Genomic DNA, 18,148 nt, shown 5'->3' with positions numbered 1-18,148 from the left:
TGATCTGTGGCAGTCTGACTTCATTCCAGAGAGCTGCTTTAACAAACTCTGGAGCTCAACTCTGAACTGACAACGGCCGACGGGTCAACAACAGTCTGTCACCAGAGAGTCACCAGACTCCCTTAACAAATGAGTTAATCAGTATTTACAACAAAGGGAATATTGATCATCCATTAGTCAATTTTATTTCCATCTGAAGGCTGCTCACACACACACACACACACACACACACGTCTGTGTGAGATATTAAAGATAATATCCACAAACGTATCAAAACAAGACATGTTGGACCGTCTGTTCACATTCCAGCAGCTGCTTCACTGGAAACAGCTCAAAGTGAAAGTTGAGTTCAGTCCTGGTGTCAGTGGACGGTCAGCAGCAGCAAAGTGACGACTGGCTGTGAACTGATGTCCTGATGATGCTTTGCTGACAGCAGCGTCACATGTGGATGTAAATGTTGGCCTTCATTCACACAGAGTCTGAGTTGAGCTTTAGCAGCACAGTTTACAGGCTGCACACACTGCAGAGGACCACATTCACTCATGACATGAAATAAGGCTGCTGTCACTGACCCTCTCTGTCTGTGTGACCTCACAGTTTCCCAGCATGCCTCAGCTGTGGAGGTGTATGACTGGGACCCGTTTGTCCTGCTGCCCTGTGACTTTCCTGCTGGTCGACTGGACGAGCCCTCAGTGGTGTGGAGCCGCTACGATCTCAATCCTTCAACCGTCCACCAGCGTCAGCAGGAAGGTGACAAACTTAAAGACCAAAACCAGCTTTACAGCGGCCGAACATCCATGAAGACTGACGCTCTGGAAACTGGAGACCTCAGCCTCAATCTGACAAAACTCCACCATTCTGACAGCGGCTCCTACACCTGCACCGTCAGATGGTTCAGAATGGGGAAACACAGAGAACTGAGAGTGACGGACGTACAGCTGCAGGTCAAAGGTCAGCAACTAACCCTAAAACCTCCTGTAGATACAGATCAGAGGTCAGAGGTCAGCAACTAACCCTAAAACCTCCTGTAGATACAGATCAGAGGTCAAAGGTCAGCAACTAACCCTAAAACCTCCTGTAGATACAGATCAGAGGTCAGAGGTCAGCAACTAACCCTAAAACCTCCTGTAGATACAGATCAAAGGTCAGAGGTCAGCAACTAACCCTAAAACCTCCTGTAGATACAGATCAGAGGTCAGAGGTCAGCAACTAACCCTAAAACCTCCTGTAGATACAGATCAGAGGTCAGAGGTCAGCAACTAACCCTAAAACCTCCTGTAGATACAGATCAGAGGTCAGAGGTCAGCAACTAACCCTAAAACCTCCTGTAGATACAGATCAGAGGTCAGAGGTCAGCAACTAACCCTAAAACCTCCTGTAGGTACAGATCAGAGGTCAGAGGTCAGCAACTAACCCTAAACCTCCTGTAGATACAGATCAGAGGTCAGAGGTCAGCAACTAACCCTAAAACCTCCTGTAGATACAGATCAGAGGTCAGAGGTCAGCAACTAACCCTAAAACCTCCTGTAGATACAGATCAGAGGTCAGAGGTCAGAGGTCATGTTCTTTATGTTTCGGTTCCCACAGAACGATTCCCATCCTGGGCCAAAGCTCTCCTGGTTCTCCTGGTTCTTGGACTTCTTGTTGGAGCACTTTTACTACATTTTAGGCACTATTTCATGTCAGGTATGTCACTACTACTACACTACCCATCATGCACCTGGGCAGCATCTTTACTCTGGTAGCTCCCTGACTGTTGATGCAGACTGTCAACAGTGAGGTCTGGGATTATTAAAGAAGGATGAGACAGTGAGGTCATCTTACCATCACAGTTCCTGCTGCTGTCTGTACAGCTGATGTTGTGGTTTGTTGTCCTCTCAGTCTATCAGGTGGAGGTGGATTCAGGGGCGGAGTCTGTCCAGCTGCCCTGCAAAACCATAGTTTGCCCGTGTAAAGTCGCTAAAGTGGTGTGGGAGGATGAAGAGTACGATGACGTCCATGTGTATCAGAACGGTTCTGACCAGCCTGAAGAACAGGACAGTGTTTACAAAGGTCGAACAGAGATGAAGAGAAAACTGCTGGAACCTGGAGACCTCAGTCTGACCCTGAAATACCCCACAGACACAGACAGTAAGACCTACACCTGCACCGTCTACAACAGGGAGGAAGACATCCTGATGGAGAAAGATGTGGTGCTGAAGGTCAAAGGTCAGTACTCTCTCTCTCTCTCTCTTAGTGAGAGTGGATGTGCATTTCAGTGAGCGAGTGTGTTTCTATCTTTTGTGTGTCTGTGTGTTAGATTTATTTCTGCAGTAGTATTCTGTGCTGTAGTTTTAGTGGATCAGTATCAATCGTCCTCAGCTGGAGACGCTCACACACAGACACAGAGTCAAACTCTGTCCCACTGTTAATTGCTCTGTGGAGGATTGCAGTCCAGCAATCAGAGAAATAGTCGGTTATGATGGTATAAAGTCCAAATCTAGGATGAACAATGGAGTGGTTATTTTTCTGGACAGTATTGATAAAGTCAGCACAGTTGTTGAACGAGGTGTAGTGATCCAGGACACCTTTGTTCAGGTGGTACCGCTGGTTCATCCAGCCAGAAACATCATTCTGTCCAGAGTTCCTCCGTTCATTAGTAATGAAATGTTGCAGAGAGAACTGGAGAGACACGGACAGTTAATGTCTCCAGTCAAACTGATTCCTCTGGGCTGTAAACCTCCACACCTGAGACATATTGTCTCCTTCAGAAGGCAGGTCTTCATGGTTCTGAACAACACTGAGGAGTTCAACTGGATGTTGAAGTTCACAGTGGAGGATTCTGATTATGCTGTTTATGTGTCTTCTGAGAGGATGACATGTTTTGGATGAATGAGTCAAATAGTTACTTCTTCTTTTTCCTGCTTTGTTCACTGTTTTCTGTTTTACACCTTGTTTCTCTGCTATGGGAGACATAAGAACAGGCGGCTTGAATATAAATGGAGCAAGGGCTGATGGGAAAAGGGCGTCTCTTTTCAAGCTGTGTTCTCTCAACAAGCTGGATGTTATTTTGGTACAGAGACACACAGTACTGCTGATAACCAGACTGACTGGAGGACAGAGTGGACTGCTGAAACCTTCTTCAGTCACAAACCAGTAACAGTTGTGGGGCTGGACTTGTTGTTTCCACAAACTTTCTTCCTCAGTCTGTAGAAAGTGAAGAAATTATTAAAGGCCGTCTGTTAAAAGTGAGAGCAGTGTGTGAAGACGTAAAGATGGTGTTTATTAATATTGATGCTCCGGCTGTGGGAGTGGAGAGAGTGGTGTTTCTACATGTTTTAAATGAAGTGATTGATAAATGTAATAATGAGGAATATGTATTTATGGGTGGAGGTTGTAACAGTACTGAGGACAGCAGGTCAGACAGGAACCATGCAGAGCCTCACGCTGCCTCTCACACTCGTCTGCTTCACCTCATGGAGGCTCAGGAGTTGTGTGATGTGTGGAGAGACAAAACACCTGGACACAAAGAACAAGTGCTTCTATATTCAACCTTTAAGGGTTCTATAGCTTGGTACGTATTTGGCACCCTCAAATGGTTCTATATAGAACCGTTTCAGAGGGTTCATTTAAAAGAATCCTTGGGGTTCTTTGTGGCGAGACAAAATGGTTCAATATAGAACCTTTTATAGGTTCAATAAATATCCCAAACCTTTTATTCCCTTACTGCTTTGGTTGGCCACATTTTTGTTAAATAATTCTACAGAATTACCATGATATGAAGTTAATTGACTAATACTACTACTACTACTATTACTATTACTACTAATTTCAATAAAATAACCAATAACCTTTAATATTTAAAACCTAAATAACATACAGTCAGTCCTTTTCCACTACCAACCTATTGCAGATTGAAGAAAAAAGAGAAAGATGGTTTCAAATTGACTGTATTGAACATCAAAAAGTAGTTGCACCATATAAAAACAATACAAAACACAACATGAATCGTAGGTTACATTACAAGATACAAAATATTACAGTGATAAACCAGGTAAAATCACATAACAGCTGCTGAAATAGAGTCAATGAGTGCATCAATTCAGCTTTTACACAACTTTCTTGGTGAGAACTGCTCCACTTTAAACTCACACTTAAAAGCTTAAATTCCCCAAAATAAAGATTTTTACTAGAAGGAAAAATATCCAACAAAAACTGATTCTGCAAAAAAGTTGTATAATTTAATATGGGATTTTAACAAGGCTCAGTACCATGCACACAGTAATTAAAATATATTAGCAACACATGCACCAAAATTTCAATTTCAGTTAAAATAGATTAGATAGATGGATTTAAATATTAAAATATCACTGGGCAATCCTCATACATTTGGAATTACCGATAAATGTTACTGAATAATAGTGACGGGTTAAATGCAAGCAGCAAAAACAAAAGAACAGTCGGTAAAGATTTTAATCTCAGCAAAGACTTTGTTGAATATCAATTTCATCATTCACTGTGAAAGCTGATGTACATTTTGAGAAGTGGAATAGACACTCTTTTCTTACCATTTCTTAGTTTGAACAAATAATGTTCTACAAATGACAGTGTGTGTTTCATCTGTTCAGCCGAGTCGCTCTCTCTCAGGTCTGTGATTCTCAGAGTGCAGTCGTTGTTACCACAGTTATACTGCACACAACTTAAATACCTCGCTTCATTTTTCAGATCCACATAATTCTCATTCTGCACTGTCCTGAACCAAAATCTGTTCTCAGCTCTCTTTACAGAGGATGGGTATCTGTAGCTGCAGCTAATGTCCACTGTTGATCCTTTTAAGGCACAGATCTCAGTAGAGCTGTAAGTCACTCCATCTCCATTGCTCTTGTACCAGGTACAAGTAGCTGCTGGGTTAGCATCACTGCTACCGGTCAGAGTCACTGAACTGCCCTCCACTATCTCAGCAGAAGGACTCACTGACACAGAGGGAAGCTTTGGAGCATCTGGAGGAGATATGAACACATTTTACATTTCATTTTAAAATTGCAGATGAGTTTCAGATGAATAACAAATGAAACACAATGAGGAAACATTAGTTATAAAGTAGGTGATGCAGTTTGATTCAACCCTTTGCAACATACATTAAATATAACTACTGGCTGTGTTGGCTTTAGGGATCCACATGAGGCACATTTGAGAATAAACTAAAGCTAGTTCATCTTACTTTTGATTCAAATTAAAAACACAGAGCACACAAAGACTCAAAATGTCTCATAGTTCATCAGTGCTGAAGGAAGCAGATCTGTAGGAGCACTGCATGAAGCAGTGTCCCACTTTACATGAAAACACTGAACACCTTCAGTTAAAGTGTGGAGAGAGTCCAGGAAATACAGTTTCCAGGGGAAAAAGACAAGAAGAAAGTTTCTGTTACTTCATACTTATCATATATAACGTTGCATTACACTGCACTTTGTGTACTGTGAGACTACATGAAGCTGGTAATACTTGCAGTCGTTTTTACAGCGCTGATTTAACCACTTCAACCAGTAACGGTCACTGTACCTCTCACAACACGTACGGGAGTTGCTCCTGTGCTAACAAAAGTGTCACAATAACAATGACGTTGGTGTTTCAAATGGTTAGCTCGTCACACTATAACACAAACAAACTCACAGATCGACGCAGCTCCTGGATTCTGAGAGGTTAAATTACTGTTTTGTCAGTGGAGTCTGGTGGCTAACGTTAGTTAGCTAGGTTAGCTAGGTTAGCAACTGTAACGGCAGAAAACGAACGCTCAGTCTCCAGACAGCCGTTGGCACTGAACCGTCGTCGCTCGTGCACATTCAGTGAAGACGGTGCTGCCGGTCACAGTCAAAAGACCGCGAGACTGTGTGATCCTCCGTGAACACACCTGCCGACTGAAGAGCAGGTGGCTGCTAGATACACCTGTATGTTTCTGTGGCTCCGCCTCCTCCACTTTGAGATATATATACTGAATGAATGATACAGTCACATGTCGGATTCACCGTAAATATGAAATGCCAACGAGGAGAATGTAGCTGCAGAGAATCAGCAAATGATGAAAATGATTTTGTAATTTAAAAATAAAAGATATAAAGTGGGCAGGTGATTAATTCAGTAGTCTATAGGCCTACACGTTTAGCATACATAACATAGTTTATATATAGGCCTATATCTATATAACACACACACACACACACACACACACATATAATATTTGTATCATATACTTTTCGATTATGGACAGAATGTGCACACAGCTGTTGAAGAGATCATAAAAAGTCCATACTTTAGTTAAATTGTAGGGGTAAAAACATACAAAATAACACAATGAAAGCACATATAGGCTGTGTATATGTAGCCTATAGGCTACTTATATTCTATATATAGCAGTTATAGTAAATACATTGCTGTATATATTATATATATAGCATATTGTTACTTTTTTGCAGGGCTTTATTATTTTTTTATTCATTCATTTATTTATTGTCTGAAACAAGATCTCAATTATTCCATTCCCAGTCTCTTGTTTTTCATTAAGCACATAAATTTAAGCACATTTTTACAGAAATGTGATAGAACCTTTTTAGACAGACGGTTCTTTGATAGAGGATATAGAACCTTAGGATTCGATATAGAACCTTGATGAACCCTTTTTTTAAGAGTGTGGACACACCTGAACATAACTCACTGTCTGTGGCCAGGCTGGATCACTTTATTGTTTTAAACATCATTTTAATGTGTTTAAAAGTTGTGTTATCAGCCCTGTTGGCTTCTCTGATCACTCACTTGTGACAGCTTCTGTTTTTATAACATGTAAACCAACAGTGCCTGTTGGCATTTTAACACGGCCTGACTGGAGGAGAAAAACTGCAAAGAAACACCAAAGTATGAAATCTGAGTTTGTGGCTTTACAACAGTGGTGGGATTTTAGAAAAGTCCAAATCAGGCAACTCTGTCAGCAGAACACTCAGAATGTCACAAAGACCTGATGAGTTCAGTAAAAGCTCTGGAGTCTGAAGGAGGAACTCTGAGACCAGCTGAGGGGTCCAACTGGGACTGATTACCAGGGTCCAGTGGTGGAGGGCCCTCGAAAGGCCTGAAATAAAAATGTTGTTTTTACGTTATGTTTTATTTCTAAAGCCCTATTCACATGGGACTAGTATTACCTGGGGACTTCGAGTGATTTAGAAATTATCCCACCACGTCTTTGTTTCGTGCAGCTCATTCACACAGGATAAGTGAAGTCTGTGTTTTAACTCTAATTCACTGACATTATCTCCTGGATCGATCGTACCGGAGCCCTAATATAATAACTGGTGAGCCTGTTGAAAGATAGAAAAATGTTCCTTACCGCATGCTGCCATGCATGTAATCCATCTAATCATCTTTTGAGATTTTTCAATGAGCCTCCTGAATTTGCGCCCAAAATATTGTCAAAACTTTCATTTATAATTCCCAACACAGCCTCCATAATTCTCGACCGGGAAAAAGGCAGAAAAAGGTGGAAAACACAAAAAACCTCAAGAAAAACAAAAAATGACCCCAAATCACAGAGATGCCGATTCACACAGGACTAATATCATCACATGACCTCTGTGGTTGGTGAAATATGGCAGGTCATTTGAGGTGGAATTTTTACTTTATAAATTACGGACGTGGCAGATTCACACAGGATTAAGATCACAGACGACCTCCACAATTATTACAGATTACTGGAGGTCCCCAGGTTATACTAGTCCTGTGTGAATAGGGCTTCAGTAATTAGTGTCCTAACTAACTTAAAACTGGCAGAATAAATCAGATGAGAGACTTTCCTCTGTATAAATAAAGAGTGGAGGCTGTCTGAGGCCCCTCTCACCCCTCACAGTACAGAATGGTTCAGTCCAAACAGCTTAACAGTGGAGTGGCTGCTGCTCATCAACATGTCTTTACCCAAGAAAATAAAACCAGGGAGCCTTAAAGGAAAGGAAAAGGCAGAAAGGAAAGAAAGCAAGGAGAGGAAGACAACTCCTCACACATTTCTTTGTAAAGAAAGGTGAGCACAGTTCACAGCTAACACAGTTTAAGAACAGTTAAAGCTGATAATAATGTCAGCAGCTGTAAAGATTGAAGGCAGTCAGACAGCATGAATCTAGTTTCTCAGTTTGAGCAGCAGCAGGTTCCTCATCCTCATCTCATCCTCATTAAGTGCTGACTCAAAGTTATTATTACAAGTCATCATTTCACACTGAGGTGAAAACAGTTCAAATGTGGAGCGATATTTAGCTCCTTTCCCTGTAAGACAGCAGGACATGTTTGATATCAGAGGATTCACTTCAGTTTCAAGATTTCTATGATGCTTAAAATCATCTTAAAAACTGTTAATGTAATGTTGATGCCAGATGATCCTCCATCATTTTCAGAGGGTTAAAAGAAAGCCAAGAACTGAGGTGGAGAATAATTCCAACTTTAAGATCCTGGTGATCAATGAGGCAGAGTTGAATTAAAATAAACATGTTGTTCTGTTACATGATGTTAGAAAACAGACCTACCATTAGACTGCAGTTTCATTTCTGGACTATTCAAACAAGACAAGTTCATTTAAAGATATCATGTTACCTTGTTTGTTTCACTGTGTTACTATTACTGCTGCATTCTAGTCACATTTAATTCTTCTCTTTATAAAAATAAGATTTAATCGAACAGATACGTCAAGATCATCTTCATCATCATCATCATCATCAGCAGCAGCAGCAGCAGCAGCAGCTGTCTGTCTGTCTGTCTGTCTGTCAGCCCTCTATACAATAAAAATATCCTATAATCCATATTTATGTCAGAATGATTTTCATGTATTAAACAGTTGTGAAATAAAAAGAGCATATGTGTGTGTATATATAATATAGTTGACTACAACAGAGTGTTTGGTCAGTAGTTTGGGACTCTCACCTTCCTGCTCTGCAGTAGAACAGAGGAGAACATTTCTGCTGCATGCAGACTGTGTGACTCAATACAATCAGAGAAATGTTTCTATTTTCTGGAAATCAGAAGATGAAATCACAACAACCATACAGCCTCATATCTGTATTTATTCAGCCCAAATCCAAAGCCAGCAGCTGTGAGTCTGCAGCTGTGGAGATAAATCAGAGCTGCAGGACAACAAGGAGACAGTGAGCAGTAACCAAGTAACTGTCATGTTGTTCTTTTCACTAATATGGGAATGACAGTCAAATATAGCATTAAAATGCAGTTTTATATAAAACAGCATCACATGTTTTCTCCGGCCTGAACAAGGGCCCAATTAGATTTCTGTTCATGGGGCCCTAAATCCCTGGCAGCACCCTGCCTAGCTGAGACCAGCAGAGACCAGAACCAGACTGAGACTCTGAAGTTAAAAAGTCTCTTTTAGCTTCCTGCTGGGTGTCTCAGCTCAGGGGGTTCTGGTCCGGTCCAGCTTCCAGACTGTAGCCCAGATGGATGTTCCATCACACTTGTTCTTTGGTCTGGAGCGTAAGAATGGACAGAAGAGGTTCATTCACAGTTTAAGGTCTGACACTGGGCAGCTGCTGACTGATCACACTGCAATCCACAAACATGCTGTCAACTTTTCCAGTGAGCTGTTTGAATGTGAGCACAGAGAGCAGCAGGCAGCGTCTCTCAGCTTCTACACTGGTCTTCCTCAGGCTGAGCAGCAGAGTCATGTAGAGCTGGAAGCAGCTCTCTCCTCTGATGAGCTCTATGCTGCTCTGCAGAGCATCAGAGTGGGAAAGCTCCAGGAATAGACGTCTACCTGTTGACTGTTAAAGTTTGTTGGTCACAAAGTGAAGCTGTCAGTGTTGGTGGAGTGGAGAAGAAGCTCAGTGTGTCTGGAGGGTTGATCTGGAAGACGGGGGCTGAAATACTGAGGAGTGTTTTTAGGTGATCCTTCATTTGTTCTTCATAACTGGGAGAATGTTAAAGGTCGTCTAGCGAGGTGGAAGTGGATTAAAACAAAAATGTCCTACAGAGGTCGAGTTCTCATCACCAACAATTTAGTATGGTCCACTTGATGACATCAGCTGTCATGTGTTGTGTTTGTCTCTGTCATTAACTCTGATGTGAGTCCTGTCTGTCCATGTTGTCTCATCCTGAGACTGTTTCTCATTGTTTCATGGAGTGTTGTCCACTGCTGCCTCTGTTTGTGATGTTGGAACATGTTTTCAGACTATTTGGGGAGTTTGTTTGAAGCAGAAGTTCATTCTGGGCTACAGGTCCTCTCAGAGAAATAAAGACAAATGGCAGCTTCTTAATTTCATTGTGTGGAGGACAAAGATGTTGGTGTATCTGAGCAGAAGAAACAGAACAGAGACAGCTGTGGATGATGATGCTGTTTTACTGTTTGTAAAAATGTTGAAACTGGTTTAAAACTAGATTTTAATGATTACAGAATGATGAAAGATGTGTAAAGTGTTCCAGTGTGTGGTGTTATAAACATGTGTTCTGTTGTGTTGTTGATGACCAGCTGTTCTTTGGACCTGACTGACATGATTTAGATTCTGTGAATCTTCATTTATTGATCGTGTTGTTTTTTGATTGACTGACATCAATCAGCTGATTGATTTCCAATCAGAGTTGAGAGTATTGATCTGAATGTGATGTTTTTATTTGATCCAGAAGAAAGTTGAAGGAACGAGCTGAAAGAAACAACAAATCTTTTCATCACTTAGAACAAAGAAATGCAGCTTTAATAGTTTGTATCAGTTATTGATTGATGATCAGTTCTCAGCTGATTCAACAAATCTTCACTTCCTGTTGAAGAAGTTGATCAAAGAAAATGTTAAATTTGACCTCCAGAAATGTGAAAGTGACAAAGAGAAGCAACAAACAGCAGTTGAACACTGAGATGAGACATTACTGTGAAGACCACAGGGACAAAACATCACAACACCATCAGGACTCTGATCATGTCCAACACCTTGAAAACCTGGTTTTACTTCCTGTGTTTCTGTCCCCTGTTACCTGCTGCTCTCATCTGGTTCTGTCCTTCAGCTTTCTCTACTACTTTGTAATCAGTCAATAAAGTTATTCAAAACTGCTGCTGCTGTCTGTACAGCTGATGTTGTGCTTTGTTTCCTCTCAGTCTGTCAGGTGGAGGTGGAGGAGGGGGAGGAGTCTGTCCAGCTGCCCTTCAGAACTACACCTGACCTGCCTGAGGACGCTACAGTGATGTGGGACTGCTATAAAGGATCATACAGGAGAGTCCACCTGTATAAGAACAGATCTGACCAGCCTGGAAAACAAAACCAGGTTTACAAAGACAGAACAGAGATGAAGAAAGACCTGCTGAAGACTGGAGACCTCAGTCTGACCCTGAAACACCTCAAAGAGACAGACACAGGAAGATACGAGTGTGAAGTCTACAAGGATGGATACAGACTGAGAGTGAAAACAGTGATGCTCAAAGTGAAAGGTCTGTATGAAGATACAGAACAGAGGTCTGTGTGTCTGTCTGTGATTGGCTGCTTGTCTCTGGTTGGTTGCTTGTCTCTGATTGGTTGCTTGTCTCTGGTTGGTTGCTTGTCTCTGGTTGGCTGCTCGTCTCTGGTTGGCTGCTTGTCTCTGGTTGGCTGCTTGTCTCTGGTTGGCTGCTTGTCTCTGTCTAACTGTCCTCTGTCTCCTCTGCAGGGAGAACTCGGATCAAAGATGAAACAGAGGACATCAGGAACAGAAGCAGCTCCACTGATCCGACTCCTCTGATGGCTGATCAATCTGTTTGATCGGTCTGTTGGTCAATCTTTGATTATTGATCTGATGTGACTTTGGATCAGAGACTAAATGGAGGTGAAGGAGCTGATGGAGGACGGATGAAGACAGGAGGACGCTTCATCAGCTTCTTCTTCACTCTGACTCTCACACACAGTCTACACACTCACTATTGATGACTATTGATCAGTGATGTCAGAGTGATGTCAGAGTGATGTCACATGGTGGTTTGGACTGAAACATGCCACTTTATATGAAGTTTAGTGACAAACCTTTGATGGAAATACACACCAAAAGTTAAATGTAAAGATATATGTCTACTAATTATTGTTTTATGCTTTCGAAATAAAAAGATGATTTAATCAATGAATAAATGGACATTCTTTCATATTTTAATTTATTTTGAGTCCAACGTCATGTCTTTAATGTGGATCTGTGTCATCTTCACTTCATCAGTGTGTTTCAGCTGCAGGACCATGTTTTCTTCACAGAAACACATGAAGAACAGATTATAAGGTGACATGCTGTGAGGACGCCAAACGCCGACCACGCCGCTCCATCAAACAATTAAGGACAAAGATTGAGTTTCATATCTCCCCTAAGTCAGCTCTTACTGACGATTTATATCATTCGTCAAACTTATGCCGTCTACACTCCGCAGTGCAACAATGGATCCCGAAGCACTTGTGAAAATGATTAGAGACATTGTGCGGGAGGAAATCTCAACGGCTTTTGATACGAAACTGAAGCCGATGCAGGAGGAGCTAACTAAGTTAAATCTCACATTAACAGCATGCAAATCAAAAGTGGACGAATTGGAAACTTCTGCAAATACAATGGAAGAACGCATGCAATCTTTGGAGAAGAGCCACAAAGCTCTGTTGGCAGAGAACGAAGAATTAAAAGAAAAAACACAAGCGCTGGAAAATCACAGCAGGAAGTGCAATCTCCGAATTATTGGCCTCCAACAGGGGATAGAGGCAGGTTACCCTACTGCCTTTGTTACCAAGCTTTTGTATGAACTGTTCGGGGAAGAAAAACTGGGCCCGCAACCACTTGTGAGCATAGCGCATCGCACCAGACCGGTTGTTCAAAATGAGAGCCGCTGTATGATCACCCGGCTACACAGCTTCGAAGTGAGACGCACCATCCAGCGCCTGGTCGGAGCCATGGGGGGTTAACTAAACTACAGAGGAAGAAGAATTCATATCTACCCTGATATGACCACAGAGCAGCGCAAACAACAGGCTCAGTTTAACGACATCAGGGCGCTATTACGCACAGCCAACCTGAGGCATGGCGTCGCTTATCCTGCTAAACTGCTGGTGACTTTCAGGGAGAAAACGTACGCCTTCACTAGAGCAATGGATGCGATGGACTTCTTCGAACAACAGGTGAAACCATCTCTTAATATCCCGACTGTCTGAAACTTTCCTTCAACAGTTATCATGAGGAGGGGGCACTAACTCTCTGATTCACGACAGTTGTTGGACATGAGAGATATCTCTTCGCGTCTTTCTTTTTCTTTTTCGTTCCTAACATCAAGGTAGTCATTTTGGTAATAAGAGTAGAAATTAGGTTTAACTACATTATTGAACTTGGGAGTCACTTAAAGAAGCGGCGAGGATCTGCGTTTTTCTTTCCTTTTTTCTCCTTGTTAAAGTGTGTTACACATCCGCACAGATGGGGCGGAGTGAGAGGACAATATATTTTCTTTCTGTTACAACTGTATTTTTGATTGTACTTGTGTCCTATTGGTGGGTGACTCAGAGGGTTGGGGTGGGGGGATGTACAGGATCTTCTCTATATTTTTGTGAAGAATGGTGCTGGTATAAATATTTGGTTTATCAGAATATTGTTGTAACTCACTCTCCATTTATATACTCCCTTCTCCTGAATGTTTCGGTATTGAAAACCACATGGGTAGTTTGAATATTTTTTGTTGCAACTTAAAGGGCCTTAATTCCCCTAATAAGAGAGCATGCTTTCTAGATCTATTAGCAAGAAACAAAATTGATTTAGCTATGTTTCAGGAGACATATTTCCTAAGAGATGATGTTAACAGAATGGAAAATCACTTGTATAAAGTATGTGCTTCCTCTTCTGCTATAAATAAAACAAAAGGGGTCATAATACTAATTCGTAAAGCACTACGAATTAACATCATTGACAAGGGTGGTGATGAAGATGGTAGAGTTGCTTTTGTTAAGTGTATTTACAATGAAAGAAAACTGGCATTTATCAACATATATGCCCCTAATTCATATGATAATGTTTTTTTTACTCAATTGAATAGTATTTTGGCTGAACTTTCTGACTTTGAGTTGGTGATCGGCTCTGACATGAATGCCATATTAGATTACAAAATGGATAAATCAAGTAAATCTGATTCTAATGTACAAGCAACCAAAGCATTACAGCATTTGCTCTCTGACTTTAATCTTATGGATGTCTGGCGCCTACACCATCCCACTGCTAAGGAGTATACTTTCTTTTCAAATAGGCATAGAACCTTTACAAGGATAGACTTTATTTTTATGTCTACTCCCCTTATTTCTTTGGTTCAAAATATAGAAATAAAGCATATGACCCTAACGGACCACCATGCATATGTATGTCAATTAATGATCTCAAACGTGCCTAAAGAGCCACTAGGTGGCGTTTTGATCTAACTTTATAGCAAAATCAAGATTTCTGTGAACAGTTTGAACTGGAACTTGCTGAATTTTTGGAGATGAATCGTCACTCTGTGGATGATGCTAGATATTTTGGGGACTCAATAAAAGGCTTTATAAGGAATTTTTCCAGTTCATATTCGTCTAGACTCAAAAAAGCTCAGCTTAAGAGAATTGGGGAATTAGAGGCCTCTATGATTGACTTTGAACGATCACAACAAATACATTTTTCTGAGCAAACAGCCAAGTCTTTAACTAAAATAAAGGTAGAACTTAACTTAATACTAATGCAGAGAGCTGAGTTTGTTTTAAATAAAAATAGAATGAATCATTTTTTTTATGGTAACCGTCCCAGTCGGCTATTAGCCAATAAAATAAAAACAAATGATCAGTTCACAAATAGAGCAATCATTGAAGCAGAAAGTGGCTCTATGATATCTGATCCTGATTTGATTAATCAAAGATTTCAAACTTCTATAAAAAGTTGTACACTTCAGATAACATCTCATCAGCATAAGACAAGGACAATTATCTTCAGAAATTAAAGCTAATTTCATTATCAAAAGAAGAAGCTTCAGTATTAGGGGCCCCGTTATTGCTTGATGAACTTAAACAGTCCTTAGTAAAAATGAATAAAGGTAGGTCCCCTGGAATTGATGGCATACATCCTGAGGTCTATCTAAAGTTTTGGGGCATTTTAGGACCACCATTACTGGAGATGTTTAACACAGCTATTCAAAAGGATGTTTTGGAAGAGATGTGAACACGGCTTTATTAATACTTCTTCCAAAAAAGATAAGGACCCAACTCATTGCGTTAACTATCGCCCCCCTATTGTTGTTGAATGCAGATATTACATTATTTTCAAAGACACTTGCTAGTAGGTTGGAGCTGTTTTTGCCAAAATTGATTCATCCAGATCAAAGTGGATTTGTAAAAAAGCGCCTCTCAGCAGACAATTTGCGTCGTCTATTGCATATTCTTGATACTTCTGATAATCTATCATCAAAAGCCATTTTGTCAGTTGATGCAGAAAAGGCCTTTGATCGTCTTGAATGGTCTTTTCTATGGTCCGTGTTGAATTCTATGGGGTTGGGGTCAAATGTTATTAACATGATTAAAACTATTTATGCAAATCCTTCAGCTAGTGTAGTTACAGGTAATATACATTCTCCTCCCTTTAAATTAAGCAGGAGCCGTCGGCAGGGAGATCCGATTTCATCAATGTTGCTTATATTATCATTGGAGCCTTTGGCACAGTCTATTAGGTTATCTCCAAACATTACACCAATAAAAATAAAATCCACTCTGCATCATATATCCTTATTTGCGGATGACATACTTTTATTTTTTTCTGATATTGAGTACTCTCTTCCAAACATCCTTAACATATTTGAACAGTTAAGTTATGTCTCCAGCTATAAGATAAACTGGACTAAGTCCTCCCTGTTACCATTGAACTCTGTGAGCAAGGAGGAATGTACAGGTTTCAACATCCCAGTAGTATCTCATTTTAAATACTTAGGAGTAAATGTATTTACATCATTACAAAAAACAATCACTAAGAATTATAATAACACTCTTAGTATGGTCAAACAAGACCTGGAAAGATGGCAGAAGCTACCTATATATCTGTCTGGTAGAATTTCAATAATTAAAATGAATGTGCTTCCTAGAGTTAATTTCTGTAGCTATATGCTACCTATGGCACCTCCTCCAAGATATTGGGAGAAAATTCATAGCATTATCACTAGGTTTTTATGGAGAGGCAGACGGCCAAAAATAAGGTTAACTAATTTACAAAGAAAGAAGGAGTCGGGAGGTTTATCGGTACCTAATTTCAAACTTTATTTCCACGCCCTTACTATTCGTCCTTTGTTAAACTGGTTTAGTGAGAAAACTTCACCTCCATGGCTTAACATTGAGAAGAATCTGGTGGCACCTGCTTCTTTAAATGATTGTTTGCTTACATGTCTCTCTGTCAATAAATGCAAACTGAAGTATGGTTCAGTAATAGCCAGTGCAATTCAACATTTTAGGAAAATAGAAAAAATATACAATTGGACATCTAAATGGCATGCAAGTACTCCAGTATTTCATAACAGCCTTCTTAAGTCTGGTGGGGAGCACTTTATTTCGCCTCAGTGGTCTAAAGCAGGAATCCACAGTTTAGGAGACATTATGAATGACGATGGGTTAAGAAGCTTTCAGGATTTGAGTGAAACATTTAAACTGTCTTCAAATTCCTTCTTTTTATATTTACAATTACGTTCTGCCTGAAGAGCAGCAGGTATTTTGATTGATAGGAAACCTCTTAATCATCCAATAATGGAATTATTTAAGAAAATATCAGGGCTACCTAAAGGACACGTCTCTGTAATTTATAATAGTCTGTTGGAACATATGCAGACCACCTTAACGATAACAAATGTGTGGAATAAGGACTGCCCTGAATCACTTATAGACTGGCATAGAGTTTGGAGGAATTATGCTTACTCTTCACAAAGCCTAAATAATAAGTTAACCAATCTCAATTTCCTATATCGCACTTACTTAACACCAAAACGGCGTTTCATGATTAAGTTATCTCCTTCTCCACATTGTAAGTTATGTGACTTGAATCAAATAGGCACCTTCTTGCATATCATGTGGGAGTGTCCATCAGTTCAAAACTTCTGGCAACAAATAGTCAAACATCTCTATAATGCACTCGGCCTAGAGATTGACCTCTCTCCCAAATGTATGCTATTAAATGATGATTCTGGGCAAAACCTTAACCATATGCAAAGGCTGCTGTGGCTCTCTGCATATATAGTGGCTAAAAAGATGCTAGCAGTTAGGTGGCAACCACCGCACTCGCTTTCTATGCTTCAGTGGACTTATTCTTTAATAGAGTTGTTATCCCTGGAGCTCTCTGTTGCCAAGATGAATGGAGCAGGTCAGAGGGTGCTCAATGCAAGGAAGGAGGCACTCGAGGTAGCTAGAGCTATGATTTAACCTTTTATTATTATTATTCAATATTCTTAAGTATTTACCTGAAATATCCAGCATGGTCTGAAAATTAGAGAAAGATCTGTGCGAGGGGGTTGAGGAGGGTCAAGGGACTATAAAATGTGCAGGTGTTGTGTGTTATTTATGTATTTATTATTATTCTTATTATTATTATTATTGTTATTATTTTTTCCCTTTTTTCATTGTTTGAGTTATGATGATGAATTATTAGTTATGATTTTGATTTGTCTCTGCCAATTGTATATAGTAATGATATCACTTTATCTAAATGGTTTGAAGAGTGTTCGTGCTTATATGTATAATTACTGTTATTTATCTATATATGTATATATACATACATATATTATTTGACTATATTCTTTGTCTGTAATGTTGATTTGCACCTGTATTAATAAAAAATAAAATAAAAATAAAAAAGAGCAGATTATAAGATATCAGATGAAGATTCCTGTCAGACAATCAGAGTTCATCACTGATGTTCTGGTAAACAACCACCAGAGGGCGACATGAGCACAGCAGGATTATTACCTCTGACAACGTTTCCACTGCTGGACCTCAGAACACTTCTGAGCTATTTGTACTTTACTGGAGGATTTCTGCAAATATGTACTTTTTACTCCACTACATTTGTTGAAAACACTGTTTTAGTTACTTTACAGATTACATGCTGCCTCAGAGCTGAATCAGCACTTTTTAAATTCATTTATTTGATGAACAATCTGATTAAAAACAACTCTTATATT

At 40.1% G+C, this 18,148-nt stretch overlaps 1 protein-coding gene across 1 annotated transcript; it reads left to right on the top strand.

Annotated features, from left to right (window-relative positions):
• The first annotated feature begins 1,895 nt into the window (after positions 1-1,895).
• On the top strand, positions 1,896-12,076 carry LOC115577592 (myelin-oligodendrocyte glycoprotein-like). Its single transcript, XM_030410470.1, has 3 exons — positions 1,896-2,208; positions 11,096-11,425; positions 11,641-12,076. The coding sequence occupies exons 1-3, from the start codon at positions 2,064-2,066 to the stop codon at positions 11,730-11,732; spliced, it is 567 nt and encodes a 188-aa protein (XP_030266330.1). The 5' UTR covers positions 1,896-2,063; the 3' UTR covers positions 11,733-12,076.
• Positions 12,077-18,148: the final 6,072 nt, after the last annotated feature.

Source organism: Sparus aurata, unplaced genomic scaffold, assembly GCF_900880675.1.
Source record: "Sparus aurata unplaced genomic scaffold, fSpaAur1.1, whole genome shotgun sequence".
In the NCBI taxonomy this organism is placed as follows: Eukaryota; Metazoa; Chordata; class Actinopteri; order Spariformes; family Sparidae; genus Sparus; species Sparus aurata.
Note: the sequence above shows the minus strand (reverse complement) of the source record. Positions and strands in the feature narration are given on the sequence as shown.

Excerpts from the sequence above, each read along its gene's own strand:
- LOC115577592 (XM_030410470.1), top strand. The coding sequence starts at position 2,064 with ATGAAGAGAAAACTGCTGGAACCTGGAGACCTCAGTCTGACCCTGAAA. Across the intron at positions 2,209-11,095 it reads TGTGGTGCTGAAGGTCAAAG|TCTGTCAGGTGGAGGTGGAG; the intron begins GTCAGTACTCTC and ends GTTTCCTCTCAG. Across the intron at positions 11,426-11,640 it reads AGTGATGCTCAAAGTGAAAG|GGAGAACTCGGATCAAAGAT; the intron begins GTCTGTATGAAG and ends TCTCCTCTGCAG.